Raw genomic sequence first — 18,302 nt, 5'->3', positions numbered from 1 at the left:
TTGGCCAACAATCCTTGTCACACAGAGAATTCACTTTTTCTATCTGTTTTCACTTTCTTGGTTACAGACGTGTAACCTCTTTTTTGAATGGTGAAAATCACTTTGTCATATTTTATTTGGTGCTAGTGGTCATAGCCTATTAGTCATGCTTGCTTCCATGAGAGAGAAAAACCACTACATGGTTATGCTAAGGATTTCAGTCCTTGGGGTGAGAGCCATCCCAAATGTCTCCCGCTTTCATAACTCCTCCACACATCTTAGTGGGCCATTGAGCACATCAATGGGCATGACAGTTATTAAAACACTTTATGAATGCTACAATCCTTTGCCAGTACGAGTTGTTCTCTGGAGCTTCTAACAGTTCAACAGTACTACATGGACTGAGTTAAAAGTTAATTCAAAAATCTCAATTTATCCAAATCTGTTTCTTTCTTTCCAGGCACCACCCACCTATGATACTGTGCTACAGATGGAGTATCTTGACATGGTGGTGAATGAAACACTCAGATTATTCCCAGTTGCTATGAGACTTGAGAGGGTCTGCAAAAAAGATGTTGAGATCAATGGGATGTTCATTCCCAAAGGGGTGGTGGTGATGATTCCAAGCTATGTTCTTCATCATGACCCAAAGTACTGGACAGAGCCTGAGAAGTTCCTCCCTGAAAGGTACAAGGGCCCTGGGAAAGGAGCCCTCCCTGAACCAGCCTGGTTCAAGCATATTTTGCCTCTCTACAGGACAGTCATGGACTTGTACAATCATTTGCTTGTCTTTTTATGTTTAAGTTTTTTTATCATGAAATTGATCATTGTCACACTTTACAAACCACAGACTAGATAAAAGAAAACTATAGCCAGCCACAGTGCCAGGAACTTAAGATGAAGGTCCTCAATTATGTCCTTATGGGTCATAAGTGTCAAAAATATAAGGACTCTTTTAAAAACACATGATCACAAATTATGTCCACAAATGTTTTTTCCTTAATATAATCAAATCTTCAGGAATCAAATTTGAACAAAAAACATGGATCTAATCTTCAAAGAATTTATAGGTTAGTGGAACAGATAGACAAAGAAAGCAGTGATGATACTGCTTTCCATCAATACAGTAGCATCATATGCCTGTGTAAATTATCTGACAAACTAATCTATGGAGGTGTGGGGGAGAAAGAGGGAGAGATGGAGATTAGAAGAAGGAGGAGAAGGAGGAGAGGAGGGGTAAGACAAGGTAGGGAGGAGAAGGAGGAGAAGGAGGAGAGGAGGGGTAAGACAAGGTAGGGAGGAGAAGGAGGAGAATTAGAAAAATAAGAGAGGAGAGGAGAAGGAAAGTACAAAATAACAATTTTGAAGTAGTGCAAGACAATTTCTTCTTCTCCTTCCTCATGACCAACATAAGTGTGACTTGAAGCAGGAATCTACTTTTCTGTCAGTCAGTCTCATCACTTATGTGCCTTTTGTAGTGTGAACACATCACCACCCTGAATATAATTTGAGTGTTTAGAAATAAATATTCTTTGCAACACTATTTATCTCATCTCAACAAGACTGAAAGCTCCTATAGTGTAAGGAGAGTAGAAAGGATCTGTACCTTACAATTCTTATAGCAAAATAGGCATAGCAGGATTTCAATGACCAGTCCACAAAAGCATCCTGTGTACTACTAGTAGAGGGGTGGGCCCTAAGTAAGAAACCCTAACATGTAACTCTTAGAGGTATTATGTCTTTAACTTTTAAAATATCTACCAATATGGAACCAGGTTCAGTAAGAAGAACAAGGACAACATAGATCCTTACATATACACACCCTTTGGAACTGGACCCAGAAACTGCATTGGCATGAGGTTTGCTCTCGTGAACATGAAACTTGCTCTAGTCAGAGTCCTTCAGAACTTCTCCTTCAAACCTTGTAAAGAAACACAGGTCAGTCAATTTTCTGCATTAATAATGTTTTATTAAGAATTATTTTAACTGAAGGGTATATATATTTAAAAAAGAATACACTCGCTCAATCTTTTAATAATTTGTTCTGTGGGCCAAGGAATCTATTTGGACCCATCTATGATCTTTAAGGGTGCTTCAGTTCTGGAGTTCAGAAGCTGTAGCATTAAAAACATCATGCAATGTCAATGTAGATTAGCATGACATGATTATCTGCAGTCTCCTTGAACTTGAGCAAAGTTAAATTGTTTCAAGTCGATTGGAAAGATGGGGAAGTATTTCGCACAATCATGAGGTGCAATTATTATCTTGTTTTGACTTTTGAATGATGCTTTTCCTTCCCAGAACTTGTAGAAGTTTTCTCATGACAGTGGCTCCCAACCAGTAGTTGTACATTGGAATCACCAGGGAGCTTTAAAAATTCATGATGCCTGGAACATCTCAGAAATTCTAAACTAATTTGCCCAGAGGGTGGCTTTAAAAGCTCCCCCATTGCTTCTCATGTGAAGCCAAGGTGGAAAATGACTAATTTAAGGTAGTTCTATTGGATATGAAGGACTACCACAGTCCAAGGCCATCCTTACTGACCTCACCTTCCAGGTGCCTAGCTCCATCCAACTGAGCTCCTTTTCAACTCAATCATAACTCTACTAATTTTCTTTCCTTTCTTCTCCTCATTCTGTTCTTATCTTTCAAGTCCTAGTTCAATTCCCAAGCCCCTCCAAGGTGTCTTCTTGACCTAGTCCAGGGCTCATTTACTCCTCTGCTCTGTTATTAGTTACTGGAGGCTATTATCATATAATTTCATAATTTGCCATTAAATCATTGAGTTTTGTTTTCTATATTTTCTATTTATCTAAGAATGTCTTCCCCCCTCCACTAACAATATCCTCTCATTTTATTCCATTTAAAATATCCCAGTGGTGCCTTGCAAGTGACCTCATCTAACTCAAGCATTTGGTCATTTGGTAAATGTTTAAGGAGTGATATGCAGTCGATTGGCTTGCATACAAATATTAAGTTTTTAAATGTGAACATTTAGCAAATGACATTCATGTATTTGCATGGGTGTGTGCTTGAACATGTGCACATGCATGTCTGTCTGTCTGCAGGGAAAATATATTCATGCCTTTTGAAAACTTTTAAATAATAAGGTGTTATATTTATAGAAAGATTTGGAAACTTTTCTCTGAAGAAGTTAAAGAACAGATGTCATTGATTCATATTAAGCAAGACCCTATAAATCTTATTTCTAGGTCTCATGTATTTATTAAGCAACTCCACACCTTAAGCAGGCTTTCTACATAGAAGAGGAATAAGATAGAGATGGTTTCCATATTATTTTCATATTCCACATTATTTGTGGCTTTAGGCCAGCTATGTAGCTATCCTGTATGTGTGCTCAGATAGGAGACTCAGCCCTGAGAGAAGGCGGTCCTCTGGCACACCTAGGATGGGGAAGGTACTCCCTTGGAAGTCCCAAGCTGGCACTTCTGGATCTCCATGGCAATTTTCTTGCCCATCACTCCATGGAGATCAGAATATCACTCTATTGTGTCCCCTCAACACTGAAGGAGTGTCTCAATAAGAAAAGTTGAGTCAAAACACTGTAGGAATTGAGAGGTTCCCCACTTGCACTACCCTTGGAAACCAAGAGAAGATGTTAAAAAATAAAACGATAATGCTTCCTGAAGGTGTCTTCCCATCTTTACACTGGATGGGTTCAACTGGGAGGAATTACTGGACTCTGGAAGTTGAAGACTGTCCATATAATTAAAATGTACAATAGCTACTCAGGATTACCTTGCAAGTTTCAACGTACACAAAATTAACTTCATAAGATGCTTTAAAAATAGTTTACCATTATACCTAATAATCTCATTTAAATTTTAAAAACTCATCCATTTTACTTAAAATTTAAATCAAAAAAGAACACAGGTTCCCATGAATTTGTCTCAGGTCAACCCTTGCACAGAATAGGTGCTCCATGAATATTTTGTTAAATGATAGATGATGAATGCTCTCACTATCCAATCTTCACATACCTTATAGAGTAAGCATAAAGAATCCAAGATTTATAGTGCTGAAAGTAGTTTTTATATGTTTACAAAGCATTATTGTCAGTAATTTTTTTTTACTTTGATGCTATACTTTCTACCTTTGCTTTATTTAATGCTTCTCAATATCCTCGTTTAACTGTTGCAGATCCCCCTGAAATTACACTTCGGAGGACTTCTTCGAACAGAAAAACCCATTGTTCTAATGGCTGAGTCAAGGGATGAGACCGTAAGTGGAGCCTGATTTCCCTAAGGACTTCTGCTTTGCTCTTCAAGAAAGCTGTGTGCCAGAACACTAGAGACCTCAAATTGCTTTGTGAATAGAACCCTGAAATGAAGACGGGCTTCATCCAATGTACTGAATAAATAACTGGGGATTCTGTACATGCATTGTGCTCTCTCATGGTCTGTGTAGAGTGTTATACTTGGTAATATAGAGGAGATGAGCAAATCAGTGCTGGAGAAGTAGATTTGGCTCCTCTCCTTCTCATAGGACTATCTCCACCACCCCCAGTTAGCACCATTAACTCCTCCTGAGCTCTGATAACATAATAAACATTTCTCAATAATTTCAACCACAATCATTAATGAAAATAGGAATTATTTTGATGGCTCTAACAGTGACATTTATATCATATGTTACATCTGGAGTATTCTATAGTAAGTTTTATATTAAGCAAATCAATAAAACCTCTTTACAAAAGTATTATTGGATGCTTTCCTGCACATTAAGGAGAAATCTATAGAACTGAATGACTGAGAACCAACAACTAAGTATTTTGATCATTGTAATCACTGTTGGTGTGGGAACTGGAGTGCAGTGGTGCGATCTTGGCTCACTGCAAGCTCTGCCTCCCAGGTTCACGCCATTCTCCTGCCTCAGCCTCCTGAGTAGCTGGGATTACAGGCACCCGCCACCACGCCTGGCTAATTTTTCTATTTTTAGTAGAGACGGGGTTTCACTGTGTTAGCCAGGATGCTCTCGATCTCCTGACCTTATGATCCACCCGCCTGGGCCTCCCAAAGTGCTGGGATTACAGGCATGAGCCCACCGTGCCCAGCCCAATTTGATTATTAACATAGGTGAGAGTTAACCTACCATGACTTTGCCCATTGTTTATAAAGAATATTCATAGTTTAATTATGACATTTTTGATGAGACACAGTGGCTCATGCCTGTAATCCCAACACTTTGGGAGGCCAAGGCGGGCAGATCATCTGAGGCCAAGAGTTCAAGACCAGCCTGACCAACATGGTGAAGCCCCATTTCTACTAAAAATACAAAAATTAGCTAGGTGTGGTGGCACGTGCCTGTAATCTCAGCTACCCAGGAGGCTGAGGCAGGGGAATTGCTTGAACCTGGGAGGTGGAGGCTGCAGTGAGCCAAGATCATGCCACTGAACTCCAGCCTGAGTGACAGAGTGAGACTGCATCTAAAAAAAAAAATTATGCCTTTTTGTAGGACATATATTTTGTAACATACAACTGAAGCCAGTATTATATTATTAGTTTTCATTTAATGTTTTCAGCCCATCTCCCCTGATATTTCTGGGAGACAGGAAATATGTTTTCTTACACTCTTGCATTCCATCCTCAACTCCCAACTGTGTGAATGCAAAGAACACTTAATAAAAAAACAGTTGATTGGTCAATTGATTGGGCAACAAGGCTAAAAGTACTCATTTCTTTTCTTTTCCTATTTCTTCCTTTATTTTCCCTTTCTGAATAATTTAGTCCTAGAGCCATTAGGTGGGTGGCAGCCAGATGGTGGCCACACATTAAGGTAGAGAAAAGAGTCATGGTGGTTCCAAGTCAGAGACCAAGTAGGATGAGGACAAAGTGGGTGTTCATGTGGAAACAGCCTGCCTGGGTGTGAGTCCAAGCAAGCAGAGAAGGGGTCCACAGAGAGGTGTGGCCTACAAGAGCAGCCAGAGCCTAAATAGGGCATGGAGAACCCATGTGAGGTCAGGAGGGCATCCATGAGTGGGAAGGGATGGGTGAGGTTGGGTTACATAAAGGGGATTTATCAAAGAAGTAAATATATTAAGGATGATGGAAGCCAGGCTTCTCATCTTTGAAGAACAGAGTCATGGACTCAGAAAGGGAGAAAACTAGCATGAATCCTATGAAATTAGATTGGAATGGATGTATTCGTGTATACTCATACCCTTCTAGATAGATAGATGGGTAGATAGGTGATACATAACAGATATATGACAGATAGTTATATAGATAGATGAAATGTGTATATGTGTTTGCGTGTGTGTACAAAAAAACCCCATAAATTTCCTACTTCTCTTCACTAATAGGTCTAGGTAACAATGACATTTCAATAGCAATGAGCACACTTAGTGCCCAGATCTTGGCTTATGAATACCATATTCCACGGAAAGGAACCAGAGCTCTTTAGAGAAATGCCTGATTCCAGGACCAGGGTTAAGAATGTTCAAGACAAGCCTAGGACACATTTTGTGCCAGGAAGCAAGAAAATGTTCAAATGATTTCCAGGTAATGTTTGGAAATGATATTTGAAAAAGACTTCCAAATGATAACTCCAAATTATTTTCAAATGATATTTGCAAAAACCTAAAGACTCCACCAAAGAACTATTAGAACTGATAAACATATTCAGTAAAGTTGCAGTTGCAGGATACAAAATCAACATACAAAAATTAGTCACATTTCTATATGCCAATAGTGAACAATTTGGCAAAAATAAAAAAGTAATCCTATTTACAATACCACAAATAAAACTAAATATCTAGGAATTAACTTAATCAAAGAAGAGAGAGATCTCTATAATGAATACTGTAAAACACTGATGAAGGAAATTGAAGAAGACACAAAAACAGAAGGATATTCCATGTTCACATATTGTAAGAATCAATATTGTTAAAACTGTCCACACTACCCAAAGCAATGTACAGATTCAAGGCAATCCCTCAAAATACCAATGACATTCTTCAAAGAAATAGAGGAAAAAATTCTAACGTTTCTATAGAACCACAAAATACCCAGAATAGCCAAAGCTATCTTCAGCAAAAAGAACAGAACTGGAGAAATCTTATTACCTGACTTCAAATTATACTACAGGGGTATGATAACCAAAACAGTATGGTATTTGTATAAAAACAGACACATTGACCAATGAAATAGAATAGAGCACCCAGAAACAAATCCACACACCTGGAGTGAACTCATTTTCGACAAAGTTGTCAAGAACATACACTGGGGAAAAGAGGGTCTTCTCTGGTGCTGGGAAAGCTGGATATCGATATGCAGAAGAATGAAACTAGACCCCTATATCTCACCAGACACAAAAATCAAATCGAGGTGGATGAAAGACTGAAATCTGGCCAAACACGGTGGCTCATGCCTCTGATCCCAGCACTTTGAGAGGCCGAGGCAGACAGATCACTTGAGGTCAGGAGTTCAAGACCAGCCTGGCCAACAAGGTGAAACCCCATCTCTACCAAAAAATACAAAAGTTAGCTGGGCATGGTGGTGCATGCCTGTAGTCCCAGCTACTCAGGAGGCTGAGGTGGGAGAATCACTTGGGCCCACGAGGCAGAGGTGGCAGTGAGCCAAGATCATACCAATGCACCCCAGCCTGGGCAACACAGTGAGACTCTGGCAAAAAAAAAAAAGACTGAAATCTAAGACCTCAAACAATGAAACGACTACAGGAAACATTGTGGAAACTCTTCAGGACATTGGTCTGAACAAAAAATGCTGAAGTAATACCCCACAAGCACAGGCAACCAATGCAAAAATGGACAAATGGAATCACATCAAGTTAAAAAGTTTCTGTGCTGCAAAGAAAGCAATCAACAAAGTGAAGACACAAACCACAGAATGGGAGAAAATATTTTCAAACACTCCAACAACAGATTAACATCCAGAATATACCCAGAGCACAAACAAGTCTTTGGAAAAAATTTAATAATCCTAATAATTAAAAAATGGGCAAAAGATTTATACAGACATTTCTCAAAAGAAGAAATACAAATGCCACATAGGCAAATGAAAATGTGCTCAACATCATTGATCATTAGGGAAATGCAAATCAAAACTACAATATCATCTCTCCCCAGCTAAAATGGTTTTAATCCAAAAGACAGGCAATAACAAATGTCAGCGAGAATGTGGAGAAAAGGGAAATTCTTGTACACTGTTGGTGTAAATTATTAAAACCACTATAGAGAACAGTTTGGAGGTTCCTCAAAATATTAAAATGGAGCTATCATAAGATCCAGAAATCCCTGTGCTGGGTATAAACCTGGAAGAAAGGAAATCCATATATTGAAGCGATATCTTCATTCCCATGTTTACAATAGCCGCTATTTACAAATGCCAGGATTTGGAAGCAACCTACGTGTCCATCAACAGATGAATGGATAAAGAGAGTACTCCACTTATACACAATGGAGCACAATTCAGCAATGAAAAAAGCATGAGATCCTGTTCTTTGTAATAACGTGGCTGGAACTGGAGGTCATTATGTTAGGTGAAACAAGCCAGGCACAGAAAGACAGACATTGCATGTTCTCATTTATCTGTGGGATCTACAAATCAAAACAATTGAGCTAATGTCTGGGTCTCAGTCAATTTTGTTCCCTAAGTACTGGGAGCACAGCTGTTAAAATACATGATGAATGCCTTAATACAGGAATGAATAGGTTAGAGGCACAGGGTGGTTGGGTGTTCTTCTGATACACAGTATCTTCCTTGACACATTCAGTACAACTCTCAACAGGTAAGTCTCTTCACGTATGTTACCTTCTGAGGAATTAAGTGGCAGAACATGTCTTCTATTATTTTCCTTTGCAGCACAAGACCAATTGCATTAGTTGGGAAACAGTGCTGGCTGCATTTGAGTCCCAAGCAACCATTAGTCTATTGCTATCACCACAGACTCAGAGGGGATGACACACAGGGGCCCAGCAATCTCACCTAAGTCCACTCCACCAACATTTCTGGTCACCCACCATGCATACAGTACCCTGCTAGGGTCCAGGGTCATGAAAGTAAATAATACCAAACTGTGCCCTTGAGGAGCTCACCTCTTCTACGGGAAATAGGCACAGAAACCCACAAGGGTGGTAGAGAGGAAAGAGGACAATAGGACTGTGTGAGGGAGATAGGAGGCATCCAGAGGAGGAAATGGTTACATTTGTGTGAGGAGGTTGGTAAGGAAAGACTTTTAATAGAAGGGGTCTGTCTGGCTGGGCTTGGAAGGATGTGTAGGAGTCATCTAGGGGGCACAGGTACACTCCAGGGAGAGGGAATTGCATGGATAAAGATCTGTAGGTGTGGCTTGTGGGCATGAATTTCAAGTATTCTGGAATGAGGACAGCCATGGAAACAAGGGCAGGTAAGAGGAGATTTAATCGGTTTCATGCCAACGGCTCCACTTCAGTTTCTGATAAGAACTCAGATTCCGTGGACTCCCTGATAACACTCATTAAGTTGTTTATGATTCCTCATAGAATATGAACTCAAAGGAAGTCAGGAAAGGGGTGTGTGCGATTCTTTGCTACTGGCTGCAGCTGCAGCCCTGCCTCCTTCTCCAGCACATAAACATTTTAGCAGCTTGGCCTAAGACTGCTGTGCAGGGCAGGGAAGCTCCAGGCAGACAGCCCAGCAAACAGCAGCACGCAGATGAAAGTAAGACTCAGAGGAGACAGTTGAGGAAGGAAAGTGGCGACGGACCTCATCCCGAATTTGGCAGTGGAAACCTGGCTTCTCCTGGCTGTCTGCCTGGTGCTCCTCTATCTGTCAGTAACTGTCCAGATTCCTCTCCTCTGTTAACTTGGACTTGGGGTGCTACTCAGGCCCCTGCTCCCTTATCTGTTTTGAAGATTAATAGAGATGTTCAAGGAGGAGTAGATTAATTGTTGGATGCTACAAACACATAGAGGTTATTATTGATCTTATGCAGATTTATGAAGAAATAAATAAGCATTTGTCACAGCCACCTTCTCATTTTGGTAACTAGGAGGGTTTAGGGACAGCATTTGGTAGTGGGAATGACCTAATTAGGTTAGATTTGACCTATACTAGTCAATGAAAACTCAGCAAAGGCAGATTACAAACTGCTGAACACGATGGGGCGGGTGATCCTCATCCCCTTTCCAGGTTCTGGGGATTCTGGGTGCAGGAAGGAGCAGCTTGGGTTTTTGTCTCATTACCTTCGTTTTCTGGGTTCTCTGTCTGCTGGAAGGGATGTGTAGAAGTTTGTCCCCTGTGGACCTGGTGGCTCCTGCTCCCCTGCCTTCCACCCCAGGATATCATTTACATAACGCACCAGGGAACACCAAGACTTCAGGGGAAGCTGTCCCCTGGCTCTTCCCTCTTCCCTGTGCCATGCCCCTGAAAATCCCCTCCCTCCTATGACTCACTCCTCCACCCTGTCATACACAGAACTATTCACCTTGCAATGATTAATCTCCAGAGCAAAGGAGACTTGGAGGAAGTTTTGAAGATTTATTCTTTGCTTTAATCTTTCTCCTCCAGTCTCTGGGAGGTAGGATTAATATAGAGCTTTGTTTCTCACCTAATGGGAATCTACTAGCAGCCTGAAAAGGCAGGAGCTGTGAAAGCCAATTTGGATTTTACACATTTTTTTCCCCTTTATGTTATAGTAGAGGAGGATAAACCCTCTCACTGGTGGGATTCCTGGCGTCCTAGAGCAGGTGGAGAGAAGAGTTATTTTCCACTGTGGGGAGTGGAGGCTCCACCTGTCACATTAACTTCTACCTCAATTTGACTTTTATTAAGCGTAGGGAACCACAATGACTTGAAAATGGAAAATATAAACCTCATTTTAATTCTTGCACAGACAGCTTAGGAATTCAGTGAGTTGTGGCAACATGGTTTCCATTGTCTAACATTTTAAAATGAATTGATATGGTTTACATTCATTCGTTTTTAAACCAGAATTTTTTGGAGATAGATTATTTCCAGCATGTTCCTTCTGGATAATAAAAGAGGGCTGTTAGTACAGTATTTGTGATAACAAATGTGTGTAAAATAACATCACCTTTCTAGAATAATGTCAGGAATATGAGTCTAATGCACGAATGTATATCTCTAAGACGAGACCGCATATGTCTTTTTAAATATACATGCCTGACAGTTTATTTTAATAACTCCTTTTTGAATATACCTGCTTAGCAGGTTATCTTAAACTGTCAGGCAGGGGAGTAAGCAATACTCTGAGCCAGTGATGGTAGCAAAGTCATCCAGGTAGGATCCGTATGAAGTGGGAAAATATTCCTCAGCTCTCAGGGTAGAACTCCAAAGAGATATTCATGGGTCCTGGCCCCACAGTCGAGGTCACTCAAAGGGCAAACAGGTTGGCATCTCATCTGCTTCAAGCCTGGACACAGGGACATCAAATGTGTCACTCTGTGTGTGGTCTGCCATGTTGTGGGGCAGTCACTACAAACTCGGGCAGCTGGGCAGACAATACCTCAGCCTTAGATGATGCTGGTGCAGCCCAGGAGTCAAAAACTGTAGTGTAGACCATGCCCTCCTTAGGCCAACACAACTACATGCAATAGATGACTGGCTTTTCTGTTAGCTTCTTCATTGGAACCAAAAGCGGCATTACTCTACCAAACAGAGGGGAGCTGGAAAGAAACGAAACAGTTTGCCCAGCACAGCCTCTGCCTTGACATGGAACCATGTGAGTCAAGACACTCACCTAGATCTTTCCTCGGGGGCCAATGCTGGTGACACATTAACTCATTAGTTTGTCCTGGCCTGAGAGATTATGTAACATGTAGAAGGTTTAGAAGCAGAGATTAGTGTCATTGATTTGCCATGGCTGTGACAACAAAAGAAGAAACTGGAGTGGGAAAACCCAAGGCCACTCTGGTTTCAGTAGATGGTGCACACACTTCCACTAACTGTTCTGGGGCAAAGATCCAAATGCATTATTTGCTGCCTCTGCTGGGTCCTCCAAACCCGACCCTCCAGGCCATTTCTCAGTTGTATTTTACCACATATTATCAGAGTCACTGGATTTGTACAGAATGTTTAGAACCTATACTGCCTTAAGTGCTACCCATTATAGAAGAGAAAACAAGGTCTTAATTCAACTGTCTGGAACATTTTATTGTTACTTATGTAAAATATTGCATCTTTTGCTATCAACAGGAAGGTACGTGGACATTAGAAGGCCCCTGCCCTTCAGCTGAAAGCACATATGAGGCGTATGGATCCATTTATACACACCATGCTTTTCAGCTACATTTTCCTAATTTGCTTGTCTGGGACCAACCTTGTGGGACTAGCAGATTCACGGTTGAATTGATGGCTGGTGACCTCTTCCATCAGCTTTTCTTCTTCCTCCAGTCTTCCACCCCTCAGTAACATGAGACTGGGAAGGTCTTCAGACATCCAGAACCTCCAGTTGGGGAAGTCCATACATGACCCATCAAAGATGTGTTGCAAGCAGGCCTGCTAGGAGCAGCAGCCTTAATGGGTTTTCCTACAGAGATAGTTGATGTACAGAGGCAACAAACTGACTGCTTGGTGATTGATCAGTTTGAAAAAAATGAGCATGTCTGGATATATTAGTCCTTTGTTGCATTGCTATATAGAAATACCTGAGGCTGGGTAATTTATGAAGAAAAGAGACTTAATTGGCTCATGGTTCTGCAGGCTCTACAGGAAGCATAGCGACTTCTACCTCTAGGGAGGCCTCAGAAAATTTGCAATCATGGCAGAGGGTGAAGGAGAAGCAGGCAGATCTTACATGGCTGGAGTAGAAGCAAGAGAGGGTAGGGAGGAGTTGCCACACACTTTTAAGCCACCAGATCTCATAAAAACTCATTGTCACCAGGACAACACCCAAGGCGGCATGGTGTGAAACCATGAGAAACTGCCCCTAGGATCCAATCACCTCCTATCAGGCCCCACCTCCAGCATTCGGGGTTACATTTCAACATGAGATTTGAGTAGGGGCACAGATTCAGACCATATCACTGACACTGTGCTTATCAGATGAATATCACCAGTTGGAAGGCTAGATTCCACAAGAGGAGGAATGTCCTGGAAACTGGTTCCTTAAGTTGTGATTCTTCTGCACACTGTCATTCTACGAGTCAATCATCCTCCCCAATAGCTGAAATTAACCAGATCATCTGACGACAGAGACTGAGGTGTAGCTGAAAGGGCTCGCATTTCTATGAGGCCAGAAGAAGCCTGGAGCACAGTTGTCAATCCGTAGAAATAAGGACTCTGACTCCTCCAAGACCTCTCTGTGAATGACGGTTTAAGAAGGGCCAGATCCTAAAACAGAGTCAGAGCTCAGAGGAAAGGGAAATTGTAAAAGTCTTTGCAAATTCTAAAGACAGGGCCACAATAGGCTCTCGGCGACCCTCTGTGACTGAGTGGAGGCAGTGATGCAAAATCTCATCATCACTGCTGAAGACAAAAAAAAAGTCACCCTTTCTACCTAGGATGAGAATCCCCAAATCAGTGGGGTCCACTTAATAAATAGACATAAAAGAATGAAGTGCCGTTGAAGAATTCCTGCCTGAACCTCTCAGGAGCACTCATGTTTGAGGACATTTATCAAGTATTCACTCCAGGATTGGGACCATGAAGACTTCAGCTGCTTTTAGCTAATCGTTGTGAATTTGGGGTCTCACAGTGCAGGCAGGAAAGGACCTGATGAACAAACATAATCATTGCTGTCAGAGTTACTGTTATTATTTATTGCCTTAATGTTACCTCCTTCTCTTGAGTATTCCAGTTCCTCAGTCAGTGACTCACCAGCCCCTATATCTATAAAGTCACAATCCCTGTGACCTGATTTCTGTTTCACTTCATAGATATGAAACCCATTCACATGGACTTTTTAAAAAGCTTGGAGTTCCAGGGCCCAGACCTCTGCTTTTTTTGGGAACCACTTTGTCCTACCATCATGTGACTGTTTTTGAGCTTACTCTTTTGCTTCCTATGATTGCAAAGAGCAGCTTAGTTCCATCAGTAAAAATGCTTCTCCGCAAGAGGAAGGTCTGAGGTTTTACCCTTTCAGAAACAGTGTGTAGGCATCACCCAGAGCATGGCAAGGTTTACACAGGGGCTCTCTTGCTGACTCTCAGGAACCTCAGGTTTGCCTCAGTTGAACAGACCAAATCTCAGGTATATCAGCAACCTGATGTTCGAAACTTGATATGCAGACTTTGCGAACACCATAAAGAAGATTTTCTTTTTGCTCCATGTAGGTTCCCAGGAAAGTACAGTCATAGTTAGTATTAAAGGTCGGAACAGGATCCCTTGATTGTGGCTTGTTATCTGTGGACATGAGAGTCAAACTTTCTTCTCTGTAGCAAGAGCTCATGAGTAGCCTTTTTCCCCTTCCTCCTGGACAGCTTTGAAACTCAGTTTATTAGAGAGATCAAGTATTTACCATTGGGTCATTTGCACCTGCTTGAATCATCTCCAAGAAATGCTAAATTCCCTGAGGGTTTTTCCATGGCTCTACCTTAGCTCTTACTACCCGTGAGGTCTCTTGCAGCTTTGAGACACACAGCAGAGGGGTTCTGTTTTACTTCTTTTTATTCAAAGCCTGCACTTTATTAGTGAGTCTGAGGAAGGAGTGGATGTAACTGAGATGAGATAATGTTGTCTATCAAACTCAGACCTTTTTTTTTTCATAATACTTTCAGTTCTAGGGTACATGTGCACAACGTGCAGGTTTGTTACACATGTATACATGTGCCATGTTGGTGCGCTGCACCCATTAACTCATCATTTACATTAGGTATATCTCCTAATGCTATCCCTCCCCCCACCCCCACCCCACGACAGGCCCCAGTGTGTGATGTTCCCCTTCCTGTGTCCAAGTCTTCTCATTGTTCAATTCCCACCTATGAGTGAGAACATGCGGTGTTTGGTTTTTTGTCCTTGCGATAGTTTGCTGAGAATGATGGTTTCCAGTTTCATCCATGTCCCTACAAAGGACATGAACTAATCATTTTTTATGGCCACATAGTATTCCATGGTGTATATATGCCACATTTTCTTAATCCAGTCTATCATTGATGGACATTTGGGTTGGTTCCAAGTCTTTGCTATTTTGAAGAGTGCCGCAATAAACATACGTGTGCATGTGTCTTTATAGCAGCATGATTTATAATCCTTTGGGTATATACCCAGTAATGGGATGGCAGGGTCAAATGGTATTTCTAGTTCTAGATCCTCAAGGAATCACCACACTGTCTTCCACAATGGTTGAACTAGTTTACAGTCCCACCAACAGTGTAAAAGTGTTCCTATTTCTCCACATCCTCTCCAGCACCTGTTTCTTCCTGACTTTTTAATGATGGCCATTCTAACTGGTGTGAGATGGTATCTCATTGTGGTTTTGATTTGCATTTCTCTGATGGCCAGTGATGATGAGCATTTTGTCATGTGTCTGTTGGCTGCATAAATGTCTTCTTTTGAGAAGTGTCTGTTCAAATCCTTCACCCAATTTTTGATGGAGTTGTTTGTTTTTTTCTTGTAAATTTGTTTGATTCTTTATAGATTCTGGATATTAGCCCTTTGTCAGATGAGTAGATTGCAAAAATTTTTTCCCATTCTGTAGGCTGCCTGTTCACTCTGATGGTAGTTTCTTTTGCTGTGCAGAAGCTCTTTAGTTTAATTAGATCCCATTTGTAATTTTGGCTTTTGTTGCCATTGCTGTTGGTGTTTTAGACATGAAGTCCTTGCCCATGCCTATATCCTGAATGGTATTGCCTAAGTTTTTCTAGGGTTTTTACGGTTTTAGGTCTAACATTTCAGACTTTAATCCATCTTGAATTAATTTTTGTATAAGGTGTAAGGAAGTGATCCAGTTTCAGCTTTCTACATATGGCTAGCCAGTTTTCCCAGCACCATTTATTAAATAGGGAATCCTTTCCCCATTTCTTGTTTTTGTCAGGTTTGTCAAACATCAGATGGTTGTAGATGTGTGATATTGTTTCTGAGGGCTCTGTTCTGTTTCATTGGTCTACATCTCTGTTTTGGTACCAGTACCATGCTGTTTTGGTTACTGTAGCCTTGTAGTATAGTTTGAAGTCAGGTAGCATGATGCCTCCAGCTTTGTTCTTTTGGCTTAGGATTGACTTGGCAATGCGGGCTCTTTTTTGGTTCCATATGAACTTTAAAGTAGTTTTTTCCAATTCTGTGAAGAAAGTCATTGGCAGCTTGATGGGGATGGCACTGAATCTATAAATTACCTTGGACAGTATGACCATTTTCATGATATTGATTCTTCCTCTCCATGAGCATGGAATGTTCTTCCATTTATTTGTGTCCTCTTTTATTTCATTGAGCAGTGGTTGGTAGTTCTTGAAGAGGTCCTTCACATCCCTTGTAAGTTGGATTCCTAGGTATTTTATTCTTTTTGAAGCAATTGTGAATGGGAGTTCACTCATGATTTGGCTCTCTGTCTGTTATTGGTGTGTAAGAATGCTTGTGATTTTTGCACATTGATTTTGTATCCTGAGACTTTGCTGAAGTTGCTTATCAGCTTAAGGAGATTTTGGGCACAGACAATGGGGTTTTCTAGATATACAATCATGTCATCTGCAAACAGGGACAATTTGACTTCCTCTTTTCCTAATTGAATATCCTTTATTTCTTTCACCTGCCTGATTGCCCTGGCCAGAACTTCCAACACTATGTTGAATAGGAGTGGTGAGAGAGGGCATCCCTGTCTTGTGCCAGTTTTCAAAGGGAATGCTTCCAGTTTTTGCCCATTCAGTATGATATTGGCTGTGGGTTTGTCATAAATAGCTCTTATTATTTTGAGATACGTCCCATCAATACCTAATTTATTGAGAGTTTTTAGCATGAAGGGCTGTTGAATTTTGTCAAAGGCCTTTTCTGCATCTATTGAGATAATCGTGTGGTTTTTGTCTTTTGTTCTGTTTATATGCTGGATTATGTTTATTGATTGGTGTGTGTTGAACCACCCTTGCATCCCAGGATGAAGCCCACTTGATCATGGTGGATAAGCTTTTTGATGTGCTGCTGGATTTGGTTTGTTAGTTTTTTATTGAGGATTTTTGCATCGATGTTCATCAGGAATATTGGTCTAAAATTCTCTTTTTTTGTTGTGTCTCTGCCAGACTTTGGTATCAGGATGATGCTGGCCTCATGAAATGAGTTAGGGAGGATTCCCTCTTTTTCTATTGTTCAGAATAGTTTTGGAAGGAATGAATGGTACCAGCTCCTCCTTGTACCTCTGGTAGAATTCGGCTGTGAATTCATCTGGTCCTGGATTTTTTTTGGTTGTAAGCTATTAATTATTGTCTCAATTTCAGAATCTGTTATTGGTCTATTCAGAGATTCAACTTCTTCCTGGTTTAGTCTTGGGAGGGTGTATGTGTCTAGGAATTTATCCATTTCTTCTAGATTTTCTAGTTTATTTGTGTAGAGGTGTTTATGGTATTCTCTGATGGTAGTTTGTATTTCTGTGGGATGGGTGGTGATATCCCCTTTTTCATTTTTTATTGTGTCTATTTGATTCTTCTCTCTTTTTTTCTTTATTAGGCTTGCTAGCGGTCTATCAATTTTGTTGATCTTTTCAAAAAACCAGCTCCTTGATTCATCGATTTTTTGAAGGATTTTTTGTGTCTCTAGCTCCTTCAGTTCTGCTCTGATCTTAGTTATTTCTTGCCTTCTGCTAGCTTTTGAATGTGTTTGCTCTTGCTTCTCTAGTTCTTTTAATTGTGATGTTAGGGGGCCAATTTCAGAAATTTCCTGCTTTCTCTTGTGGGCATTTAGTGCTATAAATTTCCCTCTACACACTGCTTTAAATGTGTCCCAGAGATTCTGGTATGTTGTTTCTTTGTTCTCATTGGTTTCAAAGAACATCTTTATTTCTGCCTTCATTTCGTTATGTACCCAGTAGTCATTCAGGAGCAGGTTGTTCAGTTTCCATGTAGTTGAGCGGTTTTGAGTGAGTTTCTTAATCCTGAGTTCTAGTTTGATTGCACTGTGGTCTGAGAGACAGTTTGTTATAATTTCTGTTCTTTTACATTTGCTGAGGAATGCTTTACTTCAAACTATGTGGTCAGTTTTGGAATAGGTGTGGTGTGGTGCTGAGAAGAATGTATATGCTGTTGATTTGGGGTGGTGAGTTCTATAGATGTCTATTAGGTCCGCTTGGTGCAGAGCTGAGTTCAATTCCTGGATATCCTTGTTAACTTTCTGTCTCGTTGATCTGTCTAATGTTGACAGTGGGGTGTTAAAGTCTCCCATTATTATTGTGTGGGAGTCTAAGTCTCTTTGTAGGTCTCTAAG

At 40.8% G+C, this 18,302-nt stretch overlaps 1 protein-coding gene across 3 annotated transcripts in view; it reads left to right on the top strand.

Moving 5' to 3' along the window:
• The window catches only part of LOC115830387 (cytochrome P450 3A7), a 39,895-nt gene extending 25,873 nt beyond the window's left edge, over nucleotides 1-14,022 (top strand). The window contains exons 11-14 of one of the 3 annotated variants that reach the window (XM_030796954.1): nucleotides 440-666; nucleotides 1,755-1,917; nucleotides 4,141-4,220; nucleotides 13,830-14,022. In XM_030796954.1, the coding sequence (XP_030652814.1) occupies nucleotides 440-666; nucleotides 1,755-1,917; nucleotides 4,141-4,220; nucleotides 13,830-13,935 (576 nt within the window). In that variant the 3' untranslated portion in view covers nucleotides 13,936-14,022. Of the gene's footprint in view, nucleotides 1-439; nucleotides 667-1,754; nucleotides 1,918-4,140; nucleotides 4,700-13,829 lie in introns of those variants that run through there. The other 2 variants (XM_030796955.1, XM_030796956.1) reach the window with 2 other exon arrangements.
• Nucleotides 14,023-18,302: the final 4,280 nt, after the last annotated feature.

The sequence above is a fragment of the Nomascus leucogenys genome, chromosome 17 (assembly GCF_006542625.1).
Source record: "Nomascus leucogenys isolate Asia chromosome 17, Asia_NLE_v1, whole genome shotgun sequence".
Lineage (NCBI taxonomy): Eukaryota > Metazoa > Chordata > Mammalia > Primates > Hylobatidae > Nomascus > Nomascus leucogenys.
The sequence above is the reverse complement of the archived record's forward strand: the minus strand, read 5'-3'. Positions and strand labels throughout refer to the sequence as shown.